The sequence below is a fragment of the Condylura cristata genome, unplaced genomic scaffold (genome assembly GCF_000260355.1).
Source record: "Condylura cristata isolate star-nosed mole 26May11 unplaced genomic scaffold, ConCri1.0 scaffold00004, whole genome shotgun sequence".
NCBI lineage: Eukaryota > Metazoa > Chordata > Mammalia > Eulipotyphla > Talpidae > Condylura > Condylura cristata.
Window position 1 is genome coordinate 3,804,530 of NW_004567105.1, and position 21,066 is coordinate 3,825,595.

Sequence of the window (21,066 nt, forward strand, 5' to 3'; positions counted from 1 at the left end):
GTCTGCCGCGGCCTGTGGTCACCTCCGGGGTGAGGATCGAACTCATGCAGAAGTGGCTTTAGCCTCGGGCCTTTCCTCGCTCTCTAAAGCAGACCCTGGCTACTTGGGATGACTTGGTGGGTGATTTTGTAGGTGTGGGAGCACTCGAATTTTCCCTTGTGAATTAGCAATAGTGTCCCAGACCCCAAAAACATCCTCCCAAGTCGTGCCAGAGAGGCGGGCCCCACCCCTGGGCCACCAGGGGCCATGATGGGGTCGAAGAGGCGCTGAGGAGACATACAACGGGGCAGGGGGCAGAAGGTGTCCTTTTATGGGTCACTGCTGGAAGCTGATCTATTTCGGGGTGAAGCTGAGCCTCTGGTTTCATTATCTGCTTTTCTACCACCCCATCTGCACCTATTGTCTGCTCTTGAACAGGTGCCCACCTCCCGAGGGCAGGGAGTCCTCGCCCTGCGCCCCGCCTTGGACGGGCGGCTGGAGCTGGAGCGGGTGGACGAGCGGACAGGGCCGGGCTCCCCGCCTCTGGGCTCCAGGGACACTGGCCTGGCCCGGTTCTGCGTGGACACCACTGAGCGGAGCCCCCGGGCGCCCACCAGCCTAGCAGCTGCTCCCGGCAGGAGCCGTGGGTGGGATGGGACCTGGGCTAGGCACCTTGCATGCCGGCGCCCTGGGTGGTCCTGGCAAGCAGCCTCGGTGAGCTGGCGGCTTCCTGGGCTATAAAATGGGGACACGCAGGGTGAGGAGGCGGCTTGCAAGGCTCCGGGCCTGGCCGGGGAGAGGAGCCCAGGGAGGGGTGCCCCGCAGCCCCGGAACGAGGGTCTGGCAGAAGGGGCTCGTTTAGGGAAGAGTAATAAATGGGGTCCCGGGACTTGGGGTTGGCCTGCGGGGCTCGGGGCTCGCCACCGACCCTCTCTGGGCCCCTCTGGTTCCGGGATAAGTGCAAGGCTGCCCTCTCAGGCCGCGGCCCTGGTAGGGGTGCTTGGCTGGTGGAACCCCACCTGGGAGTGAGAGCGCGTGGGAGGGTGTCGGGTAGGGGGGCAGCGGCTGCTCAAAGTGTCTGGCAGACAAAGGGGCTGAGTGCGGGGGAGCCGGGCAGGGCGGGGTGGTGCCACGGGGCACCCCACCAGGAATTTGCTGGCTCGTCTGGGAACGCGCACGGCCCTCTCCGTGCGGCTTGCTCATCGCCACACTCTGGGTCTGGCCGCCCTCTCGCCTGCCCTGGCGCACAGGGCTCCTCGCCTGGAGAGGCAAAGGGAGCAGGCGTTCGGGGGTGCTGGGCCTCCCCCCACGCCCCCAGCCTCCCACCCCACGCACAAGCAACCTCCCAGGCTTTGGAAGAATGATGGGAAAAGGTGAGGCACAGCGGCTCCCGCCTCTGACCCCCGGGCCTGGGCAGGTGCTGCCCCCCAGCCAGCACCAGTGACCTGCGACCTGGAGCAGGGCCCGGGCCGCCCGTGGACGGGGCTCCCTCTCGGCCCAGTCACCTCCCCACGCTGCCTCCTCCTCCCCTCCGTGCCATGGGGACACGCTCTCGTTTCCACTCTGTCCCCAGGGCAGGACACAGCCTGGCGTGGCCCGGGGCAGCCAGTTCTGCAGAAAGGCGCCAACCTCTGGGCTACGTGGCTTCGCTTCTGCTCGCTGAACGCCTCGTGCGTCCTGCCCCTGGCTGCCCCATGCAGCCGGGTCTCTGGGCAGTGAGTCCTCAGCAGCTCTGGGGGTTTCTGCCAAGGGGAAGCAGAGGTAGGAGAGAGGGGGCCCCCCTTTTCCCCGCTTAGCTCCAGGTGGGCCCAGCCCTGCCTGCAGGCCCACCCCGGTTTCCAGAACTCTCCTTGCCTACTCCTGCTTGGGGACAGTCACAGCCCCAGATGCTTCTTACCTCTGCTGCGGCTGGAGTGGCCCTCGCTGACTTCTGGCTCTGAGTCTCTGAGTCGGAGTGGGCTCCCTGCCAGGAGCTTATGCCCCAGCCCCCAGCTCCCAGCCCCAGCAGGCAGCTTTCAGCATCTGCATTGTGGCTGAGGCCCAGGGGTGCTGGAAGGGCCTCTGGCGTGGGGATTGGGGAGACATTGGGACGGGGTCTGAGACTCACGGGGGCCTTTTTCCTGGGAGACCCCTGGTTTTTTGGCTTTTGTGCTTCGGCTGCTGCCATGAGGCCCAGCAGGCACTAAGCCTCCGAGCAGGCTCTGCCCCAGTGTCTCCCCTCCCCAGGCGATGGAGAGGCAACGCAGAGCACAAGCCCCCCGCCCCCCAGACGCCCCCTGAGTCAGGTGCCCCGGCCCATCCTGCAGCCAGGGAGCAGTGCCTTCCTGGGGAATCTCCCTGGCTCCCGCGGTGACTCCAGAGGCCAGACAGCCTCCTGAGCGCCCGAAGTGGCGGCCTGCCGATGACTTCATGGGTCTTTCCCACTCCTGAGTCACCCGACTCACTGACCCCTCCAGCACCTTGGAAGAAAGTGGAGTCTGGGCAGGATTCAGTTACCTAACGGCGGGGGAGAGAAGGGCGAGGCTTGGGGAAGGCGCGCGGATATGGGCCGGCCAGGGTGCCCCGTGTGCCTGAGGGGCCAGCCCCTGTCACCCAGACCTGCCGGCCTCAGCCAGCTCGGGCTGTGGATGTGGCTGCAGCCAGGCACAGGACGGTGTCCCTGTCTGTCTGTCTCCTCCCCTGGCGTCCCTCGCACAGATGTGCATCAGCCCAGGTGAGGAAGCCCGGGTGACTCACCTTCCCCACCCGGTCCTGGAGAAAGGGCCACTTTCCCTTCCCCAGGGCTTGAAATTAAACTTGAACTCGACTGTGACTTTCAGAGGAGCATAGTTCCGCATGGGGTGTGGGACAGGACTCGGGCTGGGGTCTCTGGGGGCGTCACAGCGTGCCCGGGGGGCTGAGCTCAGAGAACCCTTGCACCAACATGCTGACCGTGCCCTCGTTTTGCAGATGAGGCAACTGAGGCCGGAGCGGGTGGGCTGGCCTGAGGTCACACTGCCCAGGTGAGGGCCTGTGGACAGAGGTCTGACTCAAGTCTGAGATCCTTGTTCTTGCCCCTGAAGACCTTTCTTGCCCCTCAGTCCCATGGGATGGTGCCCCACTGTGAGTTCAGCAGGCACCAGCCCACCCCACCCTGCCCAGCCTTTGAGGCCCAGAAGCCAGGGAAGGGTGGAGCTGTGGAGGGTTGAGGCGGGAGGGGTGGGGAGGCAGAGCCAGTCTCTTTCCCACCCTCCCACCCCTCTGTCACCGGCCCAGGGGTCCCCAGGGCAGCTCCTCCTCCACACCCCCATCACCGGCTCAGCCACCCCCACCCAGCCCCGCTGTTCTGCTGTTGTTAATCTTTAAACAGCTGATGATTAATTAATCACCAAGACCCAGGGGGGCTCGGGTGAGGGCACCTGGTGCCTGTGAACAGGGCACCCTCTCCCAGCCCCTGTCCCCCAGCTCCCAGAGTGAGGAGGCAGAAGTGCAGGCCGGGGCCCCAGCCTCCCAGACACAGGGAGGGGTATCAGGTCACTGCTCGGGCAGGCCCTGCTCTGTCCTGGGCCCTGGCCACACACAGCCAGGCGCAAGGGCCCGACATGGCCTCAGAGGAAGGAAGACGCCCCAGCCTCGGGCCGCTGGGCTGTGTGGCCCCCGGGGCCCAGCGGGAGCCGGAGTCCTCAGCGCCTGGCTCTGCATGGCCTCCTGGGGACACAGGGCCCAGCAAGGGTCTGCAGACTGGACAGCACAGCCCGGTCGGGTTCAGAGCCTGACTACGCCTCCCCGGTCTCGGCCTCCCCTCATCCACCTCTTTGTCCAGCTCTGGCTGTAAACTGGGGCGGAGGCATCTCCCGGGGAAAGCCTGGGCTGCAGCTGGAAGGAGACTTAGGGGCATGGTTTTGCTGAGAAGCAGGACAGGGCTTAGTGCCCCCAACCAGGAGGTGAGAGCTCAGACCCCTTCCGTGTTCAGCCTCAAGTTTGTCATGTGAACTGGATGAACTCGCGTGTCCAGAGACCTGGGGGTGGGCATCACTGGGCCATGGACAGCCCCCAGCCCGCACCTCCCTCTCCCTGGGACTGTCACCTCCCCAGTGACAGGAGGCCGAGGACCCAGGCCTCTTCCAGCCAGGTCAGCCCCTCTCCTCTGAGGGACGGGACCAAACCAGAGACGCCGACGCTGGGAGGGAGGGATCTTTGAAGACCTGTCTTGTCTTCTGGGGTTTTAGAATTTTTTTAAAGAATTTATTTATTTATGTGTAGAAGAAGGAACTGGGGTGTAAGCCAGAGGTGCAGGGGGTGAGAGGATTCACCAGAGATGGAGTGGGCAGCAGACAGATCTACTGAAATCCACTGCTGAGGGGAGCAGCGGGGAGCCAGGAGGGGTCTGCTGTGCCATGTGGGTCACTCCCTGGCGAGGGGGGGGGGTTATTCCTGCTGCAGCGACTGCAGGTGGCTTTGCAGTGTTGTGCTTTAAGCCACTGTGCTACCAGGGAGGGCCCAGATTTTAGAGTCTTCACAAATTAAAATGAGCAACACAAGGGTTAGCTGTATCCATGACACCGGTTGCTACAGGGACACACCCCTTTCCCCTGCAGGCCCTGCCGCCCGCAGGAGGTGACAGTGTCCACCCAAACCTCAGGAGGTGACGGTCTCTGGAACAGCCTGCGCCGTCATCCAGAGCACAGAGCTCAAAGAGGCTCACGCGGCATTGGATGTGTCGTCCGTGCAGCAAGGGCGTCCTCGCCGGGAGCGGGAAGACGTGGAGGACAGAAGACACGAGGCAGAAGCGGGGACCAGAGGCCACGAGCCAAGGCAAGCTGGAGCCCCCAGAAGCTGGAAGGGGCGGAGCTCCCCGCCCCCAGGGTTCGGAAGCTGGGGCCTGACGACACGTGACTAGGCTTCTGGTCCCACGGACAGGGAGAATGAGCTCCTGTTATTTTAAGCCACACATCAGGCGGTGACTTGTTATCGTGCCCACGGAAAGCAAGGCACACTCCGTCCCAGGCCCCTTCATTCAGCTGTCTGTCCCCCAGGGCGCCTCTCTGCCCCCCAGGGCGCCTCTCTGCCCCCCAGGGCGCCTCTCTGCCGTGCACACACCGTGATCGTGCACACACTGAGTTCGCGCTTTTAAAACTTAAATATGTGCACATCCCACGCACTGTCCTATAAATGGCCCCCCGCCCCCCATGTGTATCCGAGGGAAGTTTCCGCATTCTTCTTCCTACTGCCTACTTCATCCTTTCTATTTTTGTAAAGATTTATTTTTATTTATTTATGCATAAAAGAGCTGGGGTGCAGGCCAGAGGTGCGGGGGGGTGAGAGGACTCACCAGAGACAGAGTGGGGAGCAGAGCAGGCAGGGGGGCCGCGGCCAGCCTGACGCCCCAGGTTCCACCTGGCGGGGTGTACGCGGGGCCCCGTGGCGCCGGGCCTGTGCAGGGCCTGTGCACGCGCGAATGCCTGCAGAGAGGTGTCCCCGCGTGACACGGTCCTGCCGGCGTGTGTGCTCCGGTCGGCACGAGCACGTCGCCTGGTGTGACTGGGTGTCTGCGTGTGTGCGTCGAGCAGGCAACAACACGCTTCCCTGCAGCAGCTGCTGCTTCCGGGTTCTGCCATTCCTCATTCGCGAACTAAAAATAGCCGGTGCCCAGCCCTGTCCCGGCGGGCAGAGGGCCGACGGGCAGCCCCAGCGGCACCCCAGCCAGGCATTGCCCCCTCCCTTCCCGCCTCCGCCCTGCCTGCCCTTCCCCGGCCTTGGGCTCCCATGAGCTCATGCAGGTCCCGCTCGCCTGGCAGGGAGGGGCCGGGGAGGTGCCAAGGCCCTGCCCACATCCAGGGCGCTGGACAGAGCAAGCCTGATAAGGTCAAGCGAGGAGTGGGGTCCGCCCCCTCCCTCCAGCAGAGCCGGCTGGGTGGACATGAGTCAGCACAAGGGGGCACTGGGCAGCTCAGGCCTGGCCACTGGCCAGTGGGGGGAGCCTGGGCAGTCGCCTGCCCTGGAGGCGCAGGAGCTGGGCCGGAGGAATCACCAGCTGGCGTCAGCCACGCCTGACCTCATTCTCCACCGGGAGCTACCCCACCTCCATGTCCACCTAGACGGCCCCCTCAGGCCCCCCTGCGTGATCTGGTCTTACCCTTGGCCGGGGCGGGGGGCTCGTGCTCCCTCAGAAGAGTGCGCCTGCATTTAGCTGTTCTGGGGCCTCCTCTAGCCCCTTCATACTGGGGGTGGGTTGCAGATTTCTTATCCGAAGAGGTCGCGGGAGCTGCATCATGGCGCGATTCTCTTCTGCTCGTGGCCGTGTGACTTTACGCGAGTGGCCTAACCTCTCTGGTCTCTTCACTGGAGACTCAGTGAGGTGCTCATGTCCTGGCCAAGCTGTGCGTGGTCTAAGGGGCCCCGGGCATCCTTGCGCTATCTGACCCCAGAGCCCACGCTGGGCAGATGGACCGGGGACCCCCAGACATAGGCTCTGTTGGGGGCTGTGAGCCCCCAGGGGACCCGAGGTTTAAGGGAAATGCTGGTGTCTGCAGCCCAGATGGTCTCCTGACCTGCCCTTGAGCCATTCTCGGAAGGAATCCAGTTACTGGGCCCATCTGGGTGGCAGGAGCGTGAGGGTCCCGCTGGGGGTCCGGACCTGCCTGGCGAGCTCTGACTGGAAGCCGGCGGAGCGCGAGCCTGGAGCCTGGGCCTGGTTGAGCCATGACAGACCCCAGGTTGCGGATCCTTAGCTGGGAGAGGGGAGGTGGTCAGGGAAGAGGACTCGGGAAGAAGCAGAAACCTCTAAGAACCTGGATCCTAGCTCAAGCAGCTCCCATAACTTCCGTTGTGTGACTCGGGTCCTCCAGTTGTACAGTGAGTTCTAACAGGCTTCCCTCCCGGGGCGGTCAGCACAGAGCACCCCGGGTACCCAGGGGGCCTCGTCTGGACAGCCCACAGCCAGACCCCAGGACACCCACAATTGCCCCTCCATGTCTCAGCTCCAGAGGATGCCTCGGGACAGAAGACGGGAGATTACAACAAAAAGCCCTTTTTACTCGCTGAAGAGTGAACACACGCACGTGTCCAACAATTGAAATATGTCAAAGGGTTTGCAGCAAACAGCTCTGCTCCCACCCGGCCCAGCCGCTTCCTGAGCCTTCTCCCAGCCGCCGGTACAGATCCACATAAAGATAGATTCCCATTCTTCCTTGGTCTTGGGCACACGCCCCCAGCGGCTGCCCTCTGGCGCACAGCGAGGAGGACGGTATCAGGACCGAAGTAGCTTCCTCCTCCTTTGCTGTGCCTGGGATGGGCCACCCTTTATCTCACAGCACTGTGAAGGAAGACTCCTTTGTTTATTTGTTTGTTTAAACAGAGGAGCAGCTTCAGGCGCCTGTCCTTCCTGGGGCGTGGAAGGAGAGACCAGGCCTGAGTCTGGGCTCCCTGAGCCCCCATTTTCTCCCTGCAGGTTGGCAGTGGACTCCATCCATGAGATAATGTTGCTAACTGTGGCCACAGGTGATGTCTTGTTCAAGGATGTGTTTTGCCTTCCAAATTTGGAGATTTCCCATTGAAATCCAGATCTTTGGCTTCTCTTGAAAAACCAGAAATCTGGCAGCTGTAACCAAGTAACTGTGGCCTGCTCAGGAAGATGCCCTACTTGGCCACAGTCCTCACCACTCCCTGTTGCTCACTCGCCTTCCTGCCCCATCTTGTCAGCCTCCTTCTCGGGAGTGTTTGACGGCTGGGGTTGGACTTCTGCAAACATGACGGGGGGTTGATGAACTCAACAAGGGCAGGGTCCCCAGCTTCACCCTCTGATGTGTCTAGAACTCAGGTGAGCCCAGGAAACTTGGCTAATCCAGGCCTAGGGACCCAGGCCCTGAGGAGAGGCTCCAGAGCGCCCCCCCAGAGCAAGGAAGCGAAGAGCAGGCATCATGTCCCGGAAGGGCTCTGGGCTCCGAGCCAGCGCTGTGTCCTGGGAGGCAGCTGCCCACGGCTTCTTCACTCGGCCGGAGCCGGAAACTGGGCTCTAGACACCTGGAGTTCCCATCTCCGAGGCCCCGGGATGTGGATCCTGAGCACGGCCCCCCACGCCTTCCTCTTCCCCACCTACATTGGCAGCCACATCCTGCCTTCCAGGGGAGGCCAGGCCTGAAGGGGGGGCAAGGGCGGGGTGGGGTCCCCGGAGGCTTCAGGGGCCCCCTTTCCCCAGGGCAGCTGAGCTCCCTTCTTAGCTCAGGTGCCTCAGAACACAGCTTGGAAACTAGGGATGCAGCGCTTTTGACAGATGGAAGACGGGCCTGGAGGGGAAGGGTGAGAGGCCCAGGGGAGCCTATCACAGAGCTTGTCACCCGCAAAGGCAGCTCCAGGGCCCCCAGCCCGCCCCCTCTATGAAGGCCAGGGAGGCATCGTGCCGCCATTACTTCCAGTGCCAGCGACCCCACTTCTCGACCTCGCTCCCTGCATATGCCAAACGCGCACCTCACGGGGCTGTCAGGTGGCGCACAAGAGCCAAGGCAACGCCCAGGGGCTGAGCCTGCACCCCAGCTCCAGCCATCTGGGTGTTTCCACGGGCCTGGGTGGGCTGTGCCGTGCACCCCCGGACTGACTGCGCAGTCAGCGCCACCACCTGGCTTCCGACACCGCCCCAGAGACACCCGCAGCCGGCAGCAGCCCAGTCGCCCTCCCCGGCACCACCCTCCGGGCCCTGCCCCGTGAGCATGCTGCGGTGTGGTGTGTGGTCTGCGGCGGCTTCCGCTCAAGTAAGTCTGTGGGTGTGTCAGCACCTTGTTCCTGTTTCTGGCTGAATAATATTCCACACGTGGATGGACCACATCTCCTTTCCAGCTCATCTGTGGAGGGAGCCTGGGCTGGGTGCCACTGGCAGACAGTTGAAAAGACGCTGTGGGGACAGTCCTGACACGTCATCACGTGGGCATGTGCCTCCCTCTCTCGCGTGGGTGTCCCCGGTCAGGGAGCAGCTGGCTTTCTGGGGCCAGTCAGCTCTTTCCAGGTGGCCGAATCAGCTTGCATCCCATCAGCCGTGGCGAGGGGTCAGTGGCTCTCGGTCCTCCCCAGAGCTTGGGATTGTGATTTCAGCCGTCCACTGGGAGTGAGGGGCCAGTTTATCGTGAACTTTCTTTCTCTAGCCCTGGCCATGCGGGCACTTCTTCATGTGCCTCCTAGCCGTGCATATGTGAACATACATCTGTGACGATGCCGAGAAAATGTTCTCCCAAGAGAAGCACTGGCCACACGTGGGTACAGTCCCAGGGAGCTTGCAGAGTGTGGCCGCCTGGGCCCGGGTCATGCTGGGACGGACGACACCGGCCTGCCCTTCCGGGGCTGCCAGGAGAGCGGCCTCCAGGGAGCGCAGCAGGGACACGAGGCCTGGGCACTTCCAAAGGCCCTGAACGGGTTTAGTTCTTTGAGCCACTTTGCATCCTTTATGGTAAAACCAGAGTCACCCCGTCTGGAGATGGAGGGGCAGAGGGGTGCTGGGATGTGCCAAGGTGCCCCAGGGCATTCATTGCAGAGCTGGGGGTAAAGCCTGGGGTCCTGTGTCCGGTTCTGGCTCTCCCCCACCACACGCAGCCCCTTCTCTGTTCTACACCCCTGTGACCCTTCTTCCGAGGCCTGACCAGGGTGGGAGGGTGAGGAGGGGGGTGCTGGAGGGGGTGCTGGAGGGGAATGCACAGCCTGCCCGGGGGAGCTGGGCTGCAGGTTCGCTTGGGTTGCTGTTAAGATGCTGCTAAGTTGGGCGACAGCCCCCGAGCTTCTTCCCTGGTTGGCCAGAGAGCTTCGGGAGGGCCTGGGGTCAGCACAAGGCCTCCGGCGGGGGCTGTGTCCTAGGGCAGCTCTGGAGAGCAGCCGAGGGTCAGGTGAGCTCCTGGGCAGAGAGGGTGGACCCAGGAAGGGAGCCCAGGCACACAGGTCGCTCCGGGGGCGCTGGAGACTTGTCCCGCTCCCCACCAGCACTGGGGGCTTATCGTCTGCCGGCCTCGCTGCCTCTTCCGAGCTGGTCCTCGGGTTTCAGGAGTCTGTGATAGGGGGGTGGTGGGAGACCTGGGGGTCAGGTGGGTGGCCCTGTTGCCAGCAGGGCTCCGGCATCCCTCCTCCCCCCGTTATCTCGGCTCCAGGACAGGCTGGGAAAGTGAGAAGCTGCGTTATCGCCTCCACTTCCCTCCGGAGATAGGGCCGCCTCAAAGCCCTCTTGTTCGGCCCCTGCACACCACAGGCTCCCGGGAAGTGGGGGGCACCTCTGCAGCACGGAGGCCACAGGGGTGAGACGTGAGGACCAGGTACCGGGCAGGGAGCCAGGCGCCAGCGAGGTTCTCTCTCCGCTGCTCCCTCTCGGCTGCTCGCCCGGGGAACGCTGAGCACCTACTGCGTGCAGAACAGGAGAGATTTCAGACCACAACCCAGGGGTACAGGCACGCCCAGGCAGGTGCTGGGGCACCCCGGCCGGCTGGGCGAGGCCAGGCCCACAGGCAACTGGCCTGTGGGCCCCGGGGCGGGGGCCCTGCAAAGTCAGCAGCAGGGCCAGTAAGTGGGGGTGCGCTTCAGGACGTGTAGCCTGACGTCCAGACTAGAGCGCCACAGGGGCCCCAGCGTGCCCGTGTGGGGTGACCTTGCTTTCTTGTCTGTAAAGAGGGTCTGGGAGCCCAGGTCCAGCAGGCAGAGCGGGCCCCACAGCGCTGGGCCCCCGCGGGACCTGGTGTGCCCCACCCGTCTGCACATTCCCGGCTCCTCCGAGCAGGACCGGCACCCTCCTCAGATGCCCACACCCCCGCATGCCAGGGGATCCGGCCCCATTGTTCGCGCCAGGAAGCCTTTCCCTCCTTGGATGGCCAGGGAGCCAGTCTCCGAAGACAAAGTTCCTCAGCAGAGAGAGGGATGCCCAGGGGTCAGGCCCGGCTGCCCAGAAGACTGGGGAGGGGTCACGGTGGGGGGGACTCTACCCATCCCTCCTTATCTTTCGGGGCGGGGGCAGGCCCAGGGTCAAGGCAGCTGATAACTGCAACGGGGAGGCGGGAGACCTCTTGGGGTTTCTGGCTTGAGGCAGGGCCTCCTCCTACCTAGCTGTTAGATGGAGAGTGGGCTCAGGACCCCTGTGCTTGTGAGCCCTTGGGTGACCACTCCTGCGCATTCATAAAACAGAACACACCTGGGCACCACACCAGGCTGCTTCCCGCCAGCGAGCGTCACCGTGACAGAGGGGAGCGCTCCGTGACCGTCTGTCTTAGAGGTGAGGAAACGGAGGCACGGAGAGGTTAGGGGTGTCCAGGTCACCTGGTGTTCGCAGAGCTGGCTATGCTGGTGCTGGCCTCCTAGGTCACCCACTGTCCTGCAGCCTCTGCTCTGTCCCTTTCTTAGCCTGCACGAGCTGGGCCACCTTCGGGACAGAGGTCACCCTCTGCCTCCCCACTGAGATGCAAGTCACCGACCTCCGGGCTTCAGCTGGATTTGCACAGCCCAGCGGCACCCTGCCGTTCGCTGCTTTCCTCCGAACCCTTGGGGTGGAAGGACTTTGAGCGAAGGTCATTTTATTATTTGTTGTTTTATTCACTGCAGGATCTCCAGGGGTTCGACCTGCCTGCACCTGGCAAAACTTAGGTGCACTTATCTGTTGAATGCATGGAGGGATGACCAGAGGGATGACCGGAGGGGTGACCGGAGGGGTGACCGGAGGGGTGACCGGAGGGGTGACCGGAGGGATGACCGGAGGGGTGACCGGAGGGGTGACCAGAGGGATGACTGGAGGGATGACCGGAGGGATGCGCGAAGAACAGGGGAAGGACCTTGGCATCGCGAGCAGCCGAGTAACAGTGGACGGGTCACGGCCCCTCTGAGACTTCTCTTCGCCCCTCTGTCGAATGGCCCAAGCCCCCTGGAAAGCTAGTGGACCTCCCGTGTCAGCAACATCTGGGACCCAGTAATTCCATTCCAGGCAAGGAGACAGCGACAGCCCTGACCATGGAAAAAGGAGAGCTTTCGTACAAAGATCTATCAAAATATATTATAAATAACACAAAAAAAACTGGAAATAACTGATACGTTCACCAGTCAGGGGATGGCTAAATAAACTATGGAACTTCCACTGGACAAAATAGCAGGCAGCCAATCAGCATGAGGCACAGAGAGAAGGAAAAAGAAACGGGACTGCCGAGAATGTCACCCAGAAATAGCGGCAAGCCCCAGGCAGGATACGAGAGCTGTTGTTTCCTTTTAATATACAGCATGATCTCAGCCACGTTAAAAAATCCCCTCGGCAAACACTATGGAAGGAAATACATCACACTTAACAATGATTGTCTTTGGGTGGCGGGGCTGTGGGTGGTGATTTTTCTTCCTTATTTTGACTTTTCTGCATTTTTCAGATTTTCGTTCAGGGAACACGTATTGTTGCTTTTATAGAAAAGATGTGAAAGATGAAAAAGAATTCAAATTCGGGGGGTGGGGCAATCTGGCCATGTGTCTCCACGGGAAGGTCAAGCTCAGGGTTCCGGGAGGTTCTGGGCTTGGGGCAGGCGCCCGAGGGTCAGGGCCAGGCGCCCCAGGCCCCTGCGTCACGGGACAAGAGGGCGGGCGGCCTGTGGGCTCTGGAGCTCGAATGGTGAAGGCCAGTTCTGCTTTCAGACACTCTGAGAGATGTCTGTGTCCTTGTCAGGGGTCCCTGGGACTATTTTTGGCCCCTGGGAGGTTCCTGACTCATTCTGGAAGCAGATCTGGGGTGATTTCCTAACACAGCTCTGTGAGCAGGGGGGTCCGCTCAGTCAGGGGCCGGGGTTCTCGCCGCCGGGGTCGCGGGTGCCTGGCCCAGACAGCACCAAGACCCCTGGGACAGCCTCACGTACAGGGGCTCCACCCAGGGCCCAGCAGCAGGCCCCAGGAGGCTGAGAGACAGCCCCTTGCGGTCTGCTGTCAGGGGTCCCCAGGTCTCCCACAGGTGCTCATTTCCAGTCCGTCACCCCTGGAGAGTTGGGGCCTCACCTGGTCGATGTCTGGAGGCCTCAGTGTCCCTCAGCTGCCTCTGTCATACTTGATCCCCCGACCTGGTTCACGAGGCGCTGCTCAGCACACCCCAGCCCGGGTGACAGTTGCCTCATCCCCGGGAACCTCGGAACCTCGGAACCTCAGCTGTGGGCACCATGCCCGCTGGCTCCGGTCAGGGCCGCGCACCTCACTGAGGGCTAATTCAGCATGGTGCGGGCATTCCCGGAGGCGTGGAGCCGTCACGGGGGCCCAGAGGCTCCGAGAGGCTGGCGAGGGCCACCCAGCCTGCAGGGTCACCCCGGGACTGGTGACCTTTTGAGCTGGGTTAGCCTCTTCCAGCCGCTGGGTTGGCAAATGAGGCACAACAGCACAGGCCAGGGACCTCCCGAGAGCCCACAGCAAAGGTCTGCAGAGCCAGCCGACTGGCCCCGAATCCTGTCCCTGCCATCCGCTCACCTGCTCACCCACCCACCCACCTACTAAGATCCTTCCTGGTGCCAAGTCTTGGGCCAGGCTTGGGGGTAGAGAGAGAGATGAGTAAGAGCCATTTTAGGCTCATAACCCCAGGCCTTCCGGGAGGAGGTGACTGGGGGTCGCTGGCTGGAGGGAGAGGGAGGAAGGTGCGCCTGGGGGATGCCTGGTGCATTTGGAGGAGGCTCCAGGGTGTGCCCAGCGAGGGGTGAGGCCTGCGGAGGCGGGTGGGGACTCAGGACTGTGGCAAGGCCGAGGGTCAGCGTTCGGCCCGCTGGTGCCTGTGGACTTCTGAGGGGCACCCCATGACGGGAGAGGCCTTGTCGCCTCTGAAAGGGTGTCATGTCTTCTGGGGTCACAGTGGATGGGGAAGTAGCGGGGGAGAGGGGGAGCTGGGCAAGGCGGCCCAGCTAGGCCTCTGGCCCTCTGTCCCCCACCCGGCTGAGGAGCTCAGGTGTGCCTTCAGGGGGTGCAGGGCGCAGGGGCAGCAAACTCTAGAACCCAGACCCCCAGGGAGAGAGGGCCAAGGCTGGAGGGGGGAGCCAGGAAGGCTCTGTCCCTGTCAGTGGGGAGCAGGGTCCCCTCCGCTCCCTTCTGGGGGTGGAGGGTGCTGGCCCAGGAAGTGTGGCCTCTGCCCCCCACCCCACCTGCTCCCTGGAGGGGCCCAGCCAGGCATTGTTTGCAGGTTTAAAAATAAAGGCATCTTGGCCTGGGCTCTGGAGGCAGAGGGGCGGAGGCCCTGGGTGGCCTGAAGGGCATCTGTCTGGAAGAGGCCTGCCCCCTCCCCACCGGCATAGCTGGGATTATGGGGGGGGGTTCCCCACGAACTGCCAGCACTGCAGCTTCCCCTGAGAGGAACAGGCAGGCGTCTGGGTGTGGCCCTCTCTCTTCTCAGCAGGCGGCTCAAGCCTGCCCCTCACCCTCGCCAGAAGCCTCCAACAACCTGGGCTAGTGGGGGATCCTGGTCTCCCCACAGTGTCCTCTTTCTCCTGGGGTGCTGATCACACTAACAACCCTGTGGGGAAGGTACTTGCTACTGTTGCCATTAGACCCGCAGAGAAATAGGCTCAGAGAGGTTTGGGGCTTTGGCCAAGGTCACACAGCTGCTCAGCAGAAGAGCCAGAGCTCAAACCAGATCCTCCTGACACCCAAGTACCCCACTGCCTTGCCTTTCACTCATGCTCCCACCCCCCAGGGCCAGGGGAAACCACCAGGGAGGAGGAAGAGGACCCCTACAGCTGAGGGTGCCGGAGTGTGCCAGGCCTGGGGGGAGGGAGGGGTCACCCCACCCCTGCAGCGGGGGGTGTCTCCATCTTACGGACGAGGAAACGCCCCCCCAAAAGGCAGAAACTGGCGATGGGATTTGAACCCAGGTCAGCCTCGGCCCAGAGCGCTCTCCCTCCTGGCCAGCACTGGAAAGGTTAACAGGGGTCTCCCGCCCGCCAGCGGCACTCAGGCACACCTGAAGTGGACTGTGGGCTCCTGGAGGGGCTGGACGGAGCATGGTGGCTGGAACCAGCCCCCCACCTCCGCCGTCAGGGGCCCCAGGCAGACCCGCCCTGCAGACGACCTCCCTCACCTGAGCTTTGGCAGCAGGGCTGCTCCTCCCCTGCTAGCTCCTGCCCGCCAGCCAGCCTCCCACTCCAGACAAGATCCGGTGATCCCCCGTCCGCCCCCAGGCCTCTGCCGAGGTTGGCACGCCTGTACTGGCACCGGAAGGCGACATTCCAGAGCCCCCCCGCAACTCCCTGCCAACCCCAGATTCTTGGCAGAGCCGGAGAGTGGGGGCTTCTGGGAGCTGCTCAGGGCGGGGGGCGGTGGCTGAGGGCCGGGGGGCCGGAGTCAGAGCACCTGTCTGCGGCAGCGGGAGGCCAGGCGGACCCTCCGCGCGGCTCCCCGGCGGAAGGCGGTCTCCTGGCCTCAAACCTGACCTGGTTCTTCTGACCTGAGGTGGCCGACACCCCCCCACCCCCCCAGCCTGGAGTGCTCGGCCCCACCCAGACCTTCAAATAGTTCTCTCTGGTTACCCAAGACTCGGCTCCAGTGTCACTCTCAGATCCTCCCTGACCCTTTCCCGAAGCAGGGCTCTGCCCCAGCCCCAGGTCTGGTGCCACCTCGCTGGCTCATGTCCTTGACACCAGGCCGCGACTGGCATGGTTTTGGCCCGGGCTGGTTGCCCCTCGGCCTCCTTCCGCCAGACCACTGGCTCCGGGCGTGGGGGCACAGAGCAGCGCGCAGTGGGGCTATTACGTGCATGACAGAAACTTGGGGTTTCTTCGGAGGCATTCAGGTACCTGGCCCTTCCCCGAGGGCGCCCTCCCTGCCCTCGGCCCTCTTCTTTCCCCTCACCCCAACCCCGTCCAGGCTGCCGGGCAGTTCTGGCCCAGCGGCCCGAGGGGCAGGCAGGAGGAAGGGAAGACCCGTGACTCCTGGTTCCCCAAGAGCAGGAGAGCAGTTCTGGACCTGGAACCCCCAAGCCCGACTGGGGCGGACAGTTCCGGGGTGACCTCATCTCCTTGCAAGGAGGGCAGCAGGGGCAGGAAGTGGAGGGCTCATCACATGGGCTAAATTTAGAGCATTCGATTCAGTCCCAGCAGGACAATATTCCTGGAGTCCCCATTGTTTGCAAGGGGCCAGAGGGCAGGCTGCCCCATGAATGGCTGGGGCTGAGCCATGCCAAGCTGTCTGGGCATGCAGGGGTGGGGGACAGTCGGTCCCTCTCCCTGCCCTGGGACAGCCAAGCCAAGGGGCATCGGGGGAACATCGGGTGGCGGTCAGGCTTTGGGGGACCACCCTGTGGGTTAAAGCCAGGTGGGAAGGAGGACTTCTCCCACAGCAGGAGGGCGGGTGCTCTGACCTCCGCCCTGAGCTGGGCGGCGCTTGGCCAGCTGGGCCACCGCGGGCTCTCCGGCACGCAGGGCCTGCAGCTCAGCCCCAGAAACCGGTCGCCAAAGGCCGCCCGTGCCGCCCCCCAGCAGAGCCCTGTCACCAGCAGACCAGGCCACTGCAGGTGGCGGGAGCCTGTTGCCATGGCAACCTGGGGTCCAGGCGCGCCCTGCTGTGGAGATGAGCCCTCCGCGGAGCGCAGGGCTGGGCGGCTGGCTTCTGACCCACGCGGCCAGAGCCGGCACCGGGCCTGCCGCTCAGCCTCGCTGCTGGGCAGATGACACTGCCCAGGCCAGTCGTCCCGAAGGGTGTCCTGTTTCTGCACCCAGGCCGCATGCCCACTCTGCGTCCTGGTGCCAAAGGAGAGAGGGGATTGTCCCTGGTTCAGGCCACCCTGCTGGACAAAGGCTCAGCAGGACAGTGTCCAGAGCCCTGGCGCCTTGCACCGTCCACTGCCCTCCCACCTCACGAGCCCCATTGAGGCCCGGACGCTCCCAGGAACACCTGCCTTGCAAGTGGGGGGAGGGAGCCAGGAAGCCCAGCAGGCCTGCTCTTCCCACTGACCGGTGACAGGCCCAAGGCAAGGGCCAGCAGAGGTCAGCGCGGGGCCCCGGGACCTCCTTCCTCTCCCAGCTTGGGGTCCCCAGCCCGATCATGCTCCAGCAAAGCGCCCGCCCCTCACTGGCCTCTGGGCCCCCCACGGCAGGTCCACGCCCGTCCTCCTCCAGACCCTGCCTGGTGGGGCGGTGGCCGTGGTCCGGGCTGCTCGGTGCTCCTCTTGATTTCACATCATGACTCACGTTATCATGTTCTCAGGAGCTGAGTAACCACCACCTGAGTTATTTATACCCTGGCTTAGCAGGCTTCCTTCCCGCCTCCCTGAACTGGGACCAGGAGCAGGGGTGGGGGCGGGGAGGAATCTGGGAGGGGGCTGTGAAGGCAGCTGAGCACCCCCAGTCCCCTCCCCTGGCCAACCACCCCCATGAAGCTCTCAAAAATAACCGCGACCACCCCAGCACAACAGGCGAGGCCTGGGTCCGTGGCGTCCATTGTATAGGTAAGATGATGGTTTGGGGGGGGACTCCTTTCCCCGACGAGTCACCCGTCTGGAAAAATAAAGAAGGAAAAAGCTGGACATTTTTCCTTCCATCAAAACAGGAAGGAGCTGGGGGAGGTGGGGGGTGGACAGGGAGATGAGGGTGGAGGCCGAGGTGTGTCCTCCGCCCTGTGGTGGTCTTGGCCATGGGGGAAGCCCCCGGCTCTCCTGGCGCCTGTGTCCCCCATGTGGGTCATCCTCGCGCTGGGTGGGGGACGGGAAGGGGCATTTCGCCCTCCCTGCCCCGCCCTGGGCCCACGCGATGCCCTCGGGCAGGGCCTGCTCCCCGGCCCCCCCCCACGTACAGCCGGCGTCTGCACTCCCCGGTCCCAGGTGAGCAAAGATCGCACGCTGGGGTCCGGGGAGTGGCGTGATGTGTCTCCCCCATCTGGAGCACCGTCCTGGGAGACCTGTGCCCTGAGTCCCAGGCTGGCTCCGCCCTCAGGCCGGGGCGGGCTCAGGGCCCCTGTCTCAGCCTCAGCTTGCAAGTCTGGAGTCAGGGCACAGCCTGCTGGCTGCTCCCCTAGGGCAGGTGGCGGGGGGCTACTGCCCGAGAGGGCCGAGTCAGCGGAGCTCTGGAAGCAGGGAGACAGCTGATGTGAGCCGTTAATTCACCCCATCACCCGGAGACACCCCGCCTTGTCCTCCCCTGCGCCCAGGGGCGGGGCCTCGGCCAAGCCAGACTGCTGGGACTGGCTGCTGTGGGCTTCTCCCTAGGAAGGACCTGTCTGAACCCCTGGGAGGAGGGGACCAGGAAGGGGGAGAGGAGCAGGGGAGGGGAGCAGCGGGCGGCCCACCTGGGGTCATGGTGACCCCCAGGGTGTGCCCTGTGGCCACGGGGTGCAGCTGTGCCCCAGGGGTGTAAGCCCTGGTTACTGGGAGACGGTCACTCTGGGCACCCTCTGGTTTTGGTTGACACACGTGAGCACGAGGGCGTTTGCTCAGTCGCCTCCCACCTGCCTGCCTCGGCCTGTAAGCCCTTTGGGGCAGGGGCTGCAGAGAGGCCAGCTGGCAAGCTGGCCTCTCAAGTTCCCCAGGACCACCGGGGGAGGGGCAGGGCTCACCGGCACATCCTCCCCAGGTGAGGTTGTGCTGGGGACCCCCCCCTACAGATGGGGCCCTGAGGCCTTGCCTGTGGCACTCGGGGCATGAGCGCTGCAGCCTCGGGGCTGGTTTCCACGCTGCACCCCCTCTTCCTCAGCTGGAGAATCGGGCGGTCAGGGCCGCCTCCAGACCCCATCTTCTTGTGCACACAGTGGGGGCAATGACGATGTCGCCCTGGGCTGTGAGGGCTCCGGCACCAGTGCATCTCGTCCGGTGAAGTCCGGAGGCCTGACGCTGCGTGACCCACACTGGGCACACGCGTGCAGGATCTTCAGAAAGCAGAGTCTGACCCTGCCGGTCCGAGGCCAGCTGCAGGGGAGACTGACGGCTGTGGGCTGGTGGGTCCCTCCAGGGGCCGGCGAGGTCTAGACACCGGGTGACTGTGCTGAGCGCCGCCCACTGGGCGCTGCTCACCTGGGCCCTCACCTGCAGGTGAATCTGGCCCCTCAGCCTGCAGGGGAGGAGGCTCCGTGCCCCTGAGGACGCACAGCCGGCCGTGGGGAGTCTCACAGCAGGCCTGGGGCTGGCCAGAGGGTGCCTGCTGGACGTACTGGCCCCAGTCCCGGAGACGCCCACAGCCCTGTGGGACCCACCCGAGACGGGGATTCACCCCTGCAGCCTCCAGGCAGGGGGACACGGGGTGGCAGGCGGGGAGCCAGGGCGGCACCCCAGGGTCAGGACTGTGAGGGGTGAGTGAGCCAGGGGACAGCCGGGGCAGCAGGAGTGCACGTGCGCAGTGGGGTCACCACTCATCCGCTCCCGGGAACCAGCAAGGCCCAGGCCCTGCTCCCCCACTTCTCCTCCCTCCCTCCCTCACTCTCCCAGCTCCAGCCTGGGGTCTCCTCTCCAGCCCGGGAGGGCGGGGCCTGGGTCGGCAGGACGAGTGTCACCTCATCAGGTCACCCTGAAGCACAGTGACCGCCCCCACCCAGAGGCAGGGTGCTGGAGCACCTGTGTGGCTCCTTCTCCTCTCACAGGGGACCCACCCAGCTCTGGCCGGTGCGGGGACCACGCTCGCAGAGGTGGGGACTCCCCACGTTTCCTTCTAGCAGCCTAGCGAGGGTCCACGGTGAGAGGCCGGCCAGCCGGACTGCGTCTTTGCTGGGCCTGGCGGATGTGCAGAGTGGACGGGGCACCAGCTGGGCCCCTGCTAGCCCTCGGCCCCACAGAGCTGCGCCTTGCCCAGCTGCGTGAGCGCGGCCCTGTCAGACGGCCGAGGCCCGGGGCACACACAGGACCAGGCGAGCTGCCAGCGCCCGTAAACACCCGCGCTGACGAATACTGATGGAACACGGACTCGTACACCGCGGCCGGCGGCCCTGCGCCTGCCAGGCCCGTCACGGAAGCTGGCCAGGGCCCCTGCCCTGACCCACCGGCCCCCGCCCCACGAGGGGCTCCCTGTCCCTGCCTGGCCGCCCTCCCACCCACACCCACGCCGCCCACTGAACTCCAGCACAGGCAGCCAGGACACCCCGACGTGGACCTGGGGGCAGCAAACGGCTGCCCGCTCTGGGTCTTGGGGTCCTGGGGTCCCCCGCCCCCAGCCCCACAGCCTGAGCCTCAGCTCAAACAACGCTCTGTTTGTGTGAAAGTGGCACGACCAGCTGGGCAGCTTGGATCCGGGTGGCACGCGGGAGGCACCCTGGGACAGGGAAGCGGCCCAGTGTGGGCCTTGGCACCGAGGCCCTGGGCGCCAATCCGGCACTGCCTCTTCTGAGCCGGTGAGGCTGGGCGCGAGTGTCCTGCTCTCGGCTGTCTCCCGTGTCTGGGCTAAGGGCAGCCGCCCTGGGAAGGGCCAGGGCTCGGCCAGCCTCCTCGGTGCAGGTGCAGGTGGACCGCATGCTCGCGCAGAGCTCCGCAGGGCGGGTGGTGGAGCTCAGAGGACCCCACGGGCCAAGAGCAGAGGGGTGTGGCCGGCGGGCTGTCTCTGGGGAGGGGCTCCAGATCCCGGGGCGTCTCCCAGCCCAGTCTGGCCAGCTCCCTGGGGGGCTTCTCTCGGTTTCCAGCCAGCATCCAGGGCAGGTAGATCAGAGCCTCCCGTCCAAACATCCTCTTCCTTGTCTGGAGACCAGAGGGCTAAAAACGCCTCGGGTCGGCCCCAGGAAAACAAACACTGCGTTTCCCTCCCCTCTGTATACAGGACACAGGCCCAAGGCCACAAAGGCTGGCTGAGGCCTGGGGTCTGTCTGTCTGCCTTCCTGGGGTCTCTCTTGCCTCCCTGGTGTTCACCTCGCTGTGTCCAGAGCTTGGGAGACTCCCCGCCAGGACGGGGTGGGGGGCCTGAGGTGGACACCCCCTGGCTGTGGCCTTCCCAGTCTTGGGCTTGTCTGGACACCCCTCTCTGGAGTTACAGGTGGGCGTGCAGAGCTCGGCAAGGACAAGGATCACGGCAGTCAGCAGCGTTTGTGGGGTGCCCCCTGGGGCTTTCAACACTTGGGATGAATGAATGAACTCTGACTCCACTATTAGACCCAGGCGCAGAGAGGTGACAGAACTCACTCAAGGTCACGGGCTAGTAACTGCTGCCGGGGGCCTTGGCCTCCTCACCTATAGATTGACAGGATGGCAGC

At 64.3% G+C, this 21,066-nt stretch overlaps 1 protein-coding gene across 2 annotated transcripts; it reads right to left on the reverse strand.

Moving 5' to 3' along the window:
• Window positions 1-6,908: 6,908 nt before the first annotated feature.
• Window positions 6,909-13,923, reverse strand: LOC105853198. Of its 2 annotated transcripts, none has more exons than XM_012720638.1 (2): window positions 11,745-13,923; window positions 6,909-9,983 (listed from the first exon to the last, which is right to left on the reverse strand). In XM_012720638.1, the coding sequence occupies exon 2, from the start codon at window positions 8,793-8,795 to the stop codon at window positions 7,797-7,799; it is 999 nt and encodes a 332-aa protein (XP_012576092.1). In that variant the 5' UTR covers window positions 8,796-9,983; window positions 11,745-13,923; the 3' UTR covers window positions 6,909-7,796. The 2 variants fall into 2 exon arrangements, with proteins under 2 accessions (XP_012576092.1, XP_012576091.1); XM_012720637.1 differs by having other exon boundaries at window positions 6,909-10,329; window positions 11,111-13,923.
• Between the last annotated feature and the right edge of the window lie 7,143 nt (window positions 13,924-21,066).